General features: G+C 63.5%; 1 protein-coding gene across 1 annotated transcript; it reads left to right on the top strand.

The window, feature by feature from the left end:
* Positions 1-3,143: 3,143 nt before the first annotated feature.
* On the top strand, positions 3,144-3,704 carry UBL4B (ubiquitin like 4B). The gene has a single exon (XM_045816991.1). The coding sequence runs from the start codon at positions 3,144-3,146 to the stop codon at positions 3,702-3,704; it is 561 nt and encodes a 186-aa protein (XP_045672947.1).
* Positions 3,705-5,753: the final 2,049 nt, after the last annotated feature.

Below are 5,753 nucleotides of genomic sequence, written 5' to 3'. Positions count from 1 at the left end.
TGTGAACTCCAGGCATGGAGGAGGGGTTAGGTGGTGACCATCTCTCTCAGCTTCCTGGGGCTCCCCTAATTCTGAAGCTTTTGTCCGTGTGGCCCCTTAGCACACGGGACTCCCTGACCCAGGGGGCCTGGTTTGGAAAAGCGGGACTCGGCAGCTGCAGCCCTCACAGCCTGTCACAGGGTTACCTGCCTGCAAGCGGCCACTGGCCTTGGAGACACGGGACCCGAGTTGTGCTTCTAGAAGCCCAGGCCTGACTCGTCTTCCCCACGCCTGCCAGTGTCTCGGGCAGACCAGGCCGAGGAGGAGCGGCCGGGCCTCAGCTGCCCCCACGCCCAGAGCTCTGGCTCCTGGCCCTTCTTCCTCAGAAGTCCCATTTCACCTTCCTTTCATCTCTTTCAGAAGATTACTCAAACCCCCCTCCTCCAGGAAGCCTTCCTGGATTAGCTCTGCTCTGGGCGTCTCCCATGGTATGTCCCCAGGCAAGTCCCTCCTGAGGCCTGTCCACCCCACATCCCCTCTTCCAGAGGCCGGGAGCTCCCAGGTGGCGGCAGGGAGACCTTGTTCGCCTCTGCTCCGTCTGCCACCACGGCGTCGAGGGGCCCCATGCACTGTATGCACGTTTGCAAATTCCATCTCATTCCAAATTCACCGAGGGAGTTGGCTGTTTAAAGAATACTACAGAAGATCCTTTGGTAAAGACTGGGATCCCTCTGATTTATTTTTAATGTAATTTTGGATTTTCATCTCCAGGGCAGAAGGGGGTGGCGGTAAGGGAGAGAGACAGGCAGGTTTCTCTCTTTCCACAGCCGCCTTCTCCTGCAGGGCTCAGCGTGTCTAAGTGTCGGTCTTCGTCATTCAACAGTCACGTTTTTGCGGCCTTCTGTGGACCAGGCCCGTCTGCCGGAGGTGGGGATGCCAAGATGGAAGAGACCTTTGGGGGTCTCGTCCCACTCCCTGGGTGCTTCCACACGGGGATGTTCAAGAGGACTCTCGGTGGTAGAGAGGGAAGGGGGATTACCTCTGTCCAGGGCTGAGGAAAGCAAGGAAAGCTTCCTGGAGGAAGCAGTTGTTGTTTTTTTTTTTAAGATTTTACTTATTTATTTTTAGAGAGGGGAAGAGAAGGAGAGAGAGAGAGAGAGAGAGAGAATCAATGTGTGGTTGCCTCTCACATGGTCCCCACTGGGGACCTGGCCTGCAACCCAGGCAAGTGCCCTGACTGGGAATCAAACCTGTGATGCTTTGGTTCACAGCCCGTACTCAATCCACTGAGCTACGCCAGCCAGGGCTCGAGGAAGCAGTTTTTCACCAGGGTTTTGCAGGAGAAGCTGGAAGAGTCCAAACGAGACGAGGAGGCAGAGGAAGTGGCAGGCGGGTGTGGCTGGAGTGAAGGCTGGGGAAGCAGGCCGGGCCAGGACGCCTTCGGGGGCCGGTCTCCGAAGTGAGAAGCTGGGTTGGACTCCCAGAGCAAAGAGGATTAAAGCAGATGGCGTGTGCTCCGAGGGACGGCCAGACGGACGGACATACGCTGGCTGTCGCAGGAATGGGCCCATGGGGGTGGGACCGGACACAGGAGGGGATCTGCAGGTGCTGAGCCCCAGGGAGCCGCCTGTGGGTTCTGGGCTCTGGAGACGTTGGAGGAAGAACGGAAACAAGAGGAGGACCGGCTGGCAGGGGAGAGAGGAGCCGGGAGGCGGGAGGTGCGGCTGGACCGAGCAGCACACGGGTGGGGGGAGGAAGGGCAGGATGTTAGGGGACTCCTGACTCGAGAACTTAGTTTCTCTGGACCAGGATTCGGGTCGCCTGCCAACTGTGAGACCATGCGGCAGGGCAGGGCAGGGGAGGGCCAGCTGAGTCTGTGGTGCCCCAGGAGGCTGCCAGGGCCAGGAGAGAGGGCCGGAGGTTGGAGCAACTCTGGCGCGGGGCGGGGAGGGGTCAGGGTGGGCGCTGGCTGGGGACGGGCAAGGCCTGGGAAGTCCAAGGGTGTCGGGGACAGCGTCATTCAAGTGCAGTCCAGGCTGCAGGGGGAGGAGGAAGCAGGAGGGGAAGAGGGATGGGGGGGCTGCTGGCCGAGGGGACCCCTGCCAAACCGCCCAGCCACTGCGGGGCATCCGCGAGGTCTTCTCCAGGCTCACCCATCTCTAAAATGAGATGACAACGCCGTCCTCGCACACTCACCTGTGCCGGGCCACGTGAGGACCTGGCCCAGGAGACCGTCGTCGAGTGGGACGGAGAGCTGCCCGTGCACCGGAAGTGGCCGGCACAACGGCGTCCCCAGGAGTGTCCCTTCCCTCGTTCACCTTGGCCCGCGGGTGCCTGCTCAGTGTTTCAGGAGGCAGCGCATGGGGGCGGGGGAGGCCGGCGCTGAGGGGCTTGCCCCACCGGCTCTCTAGCGAACGGAGGTGAAGGCGGCGCCTGCCTCCGCAGAGCTCACCCAGAGCGCCCAGGGGCACCGAAGGCTTTCGGTGGCTCCCAAAGGCAACCTGCGCATTGGCACAGCTGGCGGCTTCCCCCCTCCTGGGCTTGCCTCCACACCCCCTACCGGTGCCTCCTGGGGTCGCCTCCCAGCGGAATCCGTGCCCTGGAACCTGTGTCCCAGGGTCCGCTTCTGGGAAAGCCCGTCCAGAAGAGCGTGCGAAGGGTGTGGCCGGAGGAAGACGCTGGACTGCTAGGCCGAGGGCTCGCAGACGGGAGCCCCCTCCCCGCCCCCTCCCCAGGGCAGGGGTGTCCACAGCGAGGCCGTCTCTCCGCAGGGCTGGCCCTGGCAGAGCGGACACTGATGTGGCCGAGTTCCCTCCCGCCGCCCTGTCCTTCTGACCCACCCATACCCGATCCTGCTCCTCTTCCTCTCCATCCTTTGCTTCCTCTCCTGAACCCCCTCTTTTCTTCTCCTCTCCTCCTTTCTCCCCTCACAGAGGAAGGACACTCTCTGCCCCAAATGTCCCTCTAATGTCCCAAAGTTAGAGCTCTGCTGTGCCATTGTGACATCACTGGGCATTAGCCAATGCCTGCCGCCCGGGCTGGGTTCTTGGCCTTGTGGGGCCGCCACCTGTCACTGACCGGGAGCAGCGGCCACCTCCTGCTGGCCCCTTCACCCTCAGGGCAGCCACCGGAGCATGGGTCCCCCCTGACTCTGCTCCCCACCGATGTTCCTCACGGTCAAGCTCCTCCTGGGCCGGAGATGCAGCGTGCAGGTGTCGGGGCAGGAGAGCGTGGCCACGCTGAAGAAGCTGGTGTCGGAGCGGCTGCAGGTGCCCGAGGAGCAGCAGCACCTGCTCTTCCGCGGCCAGCTGCTGGCGGATGACAAGCGTCTCTCCGACTACTGCATCGGGCCCAATGCCTCCATCAACGTCATCATGCGGCCCCCGGAGAAGACGGTGCCGGTGCCCGCACCCGCCGAGACCCTGCAGCCCCAGCAGCCCCTGCAGCCCCTGCAGCCCCAGCCGCTGTGGCACCAGCTGCGCCAGGTCCTGGCCAAGCACTTCGGGCCCCAGGACGCCAAGGCGGTGCTGCAGCTGCTGAGGCAGGAGCACGAGGCGCGGCTGCGGAGGATCAGCCTGGGGCACCTGGAGCAGCTGGCGCGGGACCTCCTGACCGAGGAGGAGCTGCTGGAGGAGCCGCCGTCGGGGGAGGAGTCCTCTCAGGCTGTGGCCTCGGTGCCCGGAGAAGAGGGGCAGGGAGTGGGGGAGGGCGGGACTGACCAGTAAACCAGCCATCCTACTCATTTGCACGCTCAAATTTGCCCAGCCTCGTCCTTGTGTGTGTTCCCTGGGGCTTCCCCGCTAGTGTCCACGGGTGTCGCTGTCTCCTTGCCCCTTTTGGAAACGTTGAGGCAGCTGGAGGACTTTGGGGCCCCTGCGTCCCCTCTTGGGCCTGTGGTTGCCCCTTGGAAACGTGGGATGATCCCACCATCCCCACCCCCTAGAAGGGGTTCAGATGACCCCATGGGCAGCCCGGAAGTGTGGTGGGAAGGCTGTCTCCCCCTCGTAGGCAGGGCACCGCCTCCTCCTGGGCTGGGCAGTTTGCCAAGCACGTCCAGTGCCCTCTTAGCACCCCGCTAGCAAAGCTTTAAGGCTCCAGACAGAGCCTCTCTCTCCTTTGGATCAGGAAGGTGATGTGGGTTCACTGTCCTCCATCCTTGGGCCACGGAGCCGGCCCGCCGGCCCCGACAGCTGAGAGAAGGGGAATGGCAGGAAGCTGCCCCTTGCCCTCTGGGTCAGGCTGCCCCTGCTGTCCGCCTGCTTGTGCCCTCACAGCTTCAGGGACAGGGACCGCCAGGTAGGAGTGGAAGGAGAGCACCTACTGTGTGCCAGGCCGGGAGATCACAGGGAGATACGTACATACCAGGGACAGCAGGAAACTGAGACTCGGGCCGAAAGGGCGGTTTGCACAGTCACCCCCTCACCACGTCCAGCGTGCCCAGAGCCAGGTCCCATGGCTCACGTCTGCCCCAGGTCACCCGTCCACCGCTGTCACGGAGGCCCCATTCCCTGCCCCACACCGTCCAGGCTCCCACAGGGCAAAATGGTGCCAGTCAGGGCCCCTGCCTTCCCAGGCGTGCAGCCCAGAGGGAGGGACAGGCCACCGGTGACAAGTACAGCAGCAACATAGAGGTCGAGGACAGCCCGTGTGACTACAGGCCCAGGCACCCGCCACCGCCTCGCAGGACACAGGACCCTGGCCTCGGTGGGGAGGGGCCAGGCCTGCCCCTCCCTCTGTTCTCGGTGTGGGAAAGTGCTCGGTGTGCACGGGATGGGGGGGGGGCAGGGAATTCACTGAGACCCCGGTCCCCCGGCAAGGTCCCCAAAGTGCTTCCACTGCAGCGACTCCATCCCGGGTGAAGGAGACAGAGGGAAGGAGGCGAAGACAATTTCTGGAAAGAAACGGGTGAGGCTCACATTCCCATTCTGTGCTGGGCCTTTGGGGCTGGGGTTCGAGTCCAGTCCTGGCTCCGGCCTCACCTTGCTGCACGGCCTTTGTTCCTCCCGCCTGAGGCTCACGGTTTCCACCTGTGGGTTCGGGCTCACTCTCAGAGCGCCCACGTACCCCCAGGTGTCGCTGAGGGTCAGATGTGAACACTGTACGACTGACTGTGCGGTGTCTTCTGGGGTGAGACCAGCGACAGAGGCCGGGAGAGACCCGGGAGCCCTCTCTCTGGCTCTGCGAGCCTGCTTAGCAGCGGTCCTCCCCCCTCCCAGAGTGAGAGACGCCCTCGGTCACCTAAGGACCATCTCCTGCCCCATCAGCCAAGAGGAGAGGACAGTCGGGGTGTCCGAGGACAGAAGTGACCTTTCCTGGCGCAGGATGGACTCTGTCCTGGGTGGCTGCAGCCAGGCCGTGGGAGCCCCAGCCCGCCCCCGGGTTCCCCAAAGGGTCCTGGCCCCCGCCTGCCTGCCGCCTGGCCCTGCGTCCTCCTGGCAGAAGAGCCTCCCACTGGCCCTGCGCACCTTGGTTCTGGGGCCGTTCCATTTGCAAGGGGGATGAGCCCGTTATCTCCCCATTAGGGGAACTAATAGCCCATTTCCCAGGAAATCTGTGAGCGATAAAAGTAAGTGGGCCGTTTGGTTTCCTTTGCAGAGAGAAGCTGGACGGAAGGATGGGGGGAGCCTTTATTTTTCTCTCTGGTTAGTGGGAGTGTCAGGACGGGCTGAGAGCAGCCCCCTCCCCGCTTCTGTCCTGAGTGGAGCTCCAGCCCCAAACCAGGAGGAGGGAAAGCTGTCCCGTCCTTCGGGGCCTTGGCTGCCTCCCACCCCACC

Source organism: Phyllostomus hastatus, unplaced genomic scaffold (assembly GCF_019186645.2).
Source record: "Phyllostomus hastatus isolate PE091 unplaced genomic scaffold, TTU_PhHast_1.1 phas_scaffold_216, whole genome shotgun sequence".
Lineage (NCBI taxonomy): Eukaryota > Metazoa > Chordata > Mammalia > Chiroptera > Phyllostomidae > Phyllostomus > Phyllostomus hastatus.
This window is presented reverse-complemented; position numbering and strand designations above follow the sequence as displayed.

What these genes read in the sequence shown, in the direction of transcription:
- UBL4B (XM_045816991.1), top strand. Translation starts at nt 3,144, where the DNA reads ATGTTCCTCACGGTCAAGCTCCTCCTGGGCCGGAGATGCAGCGTGCAG.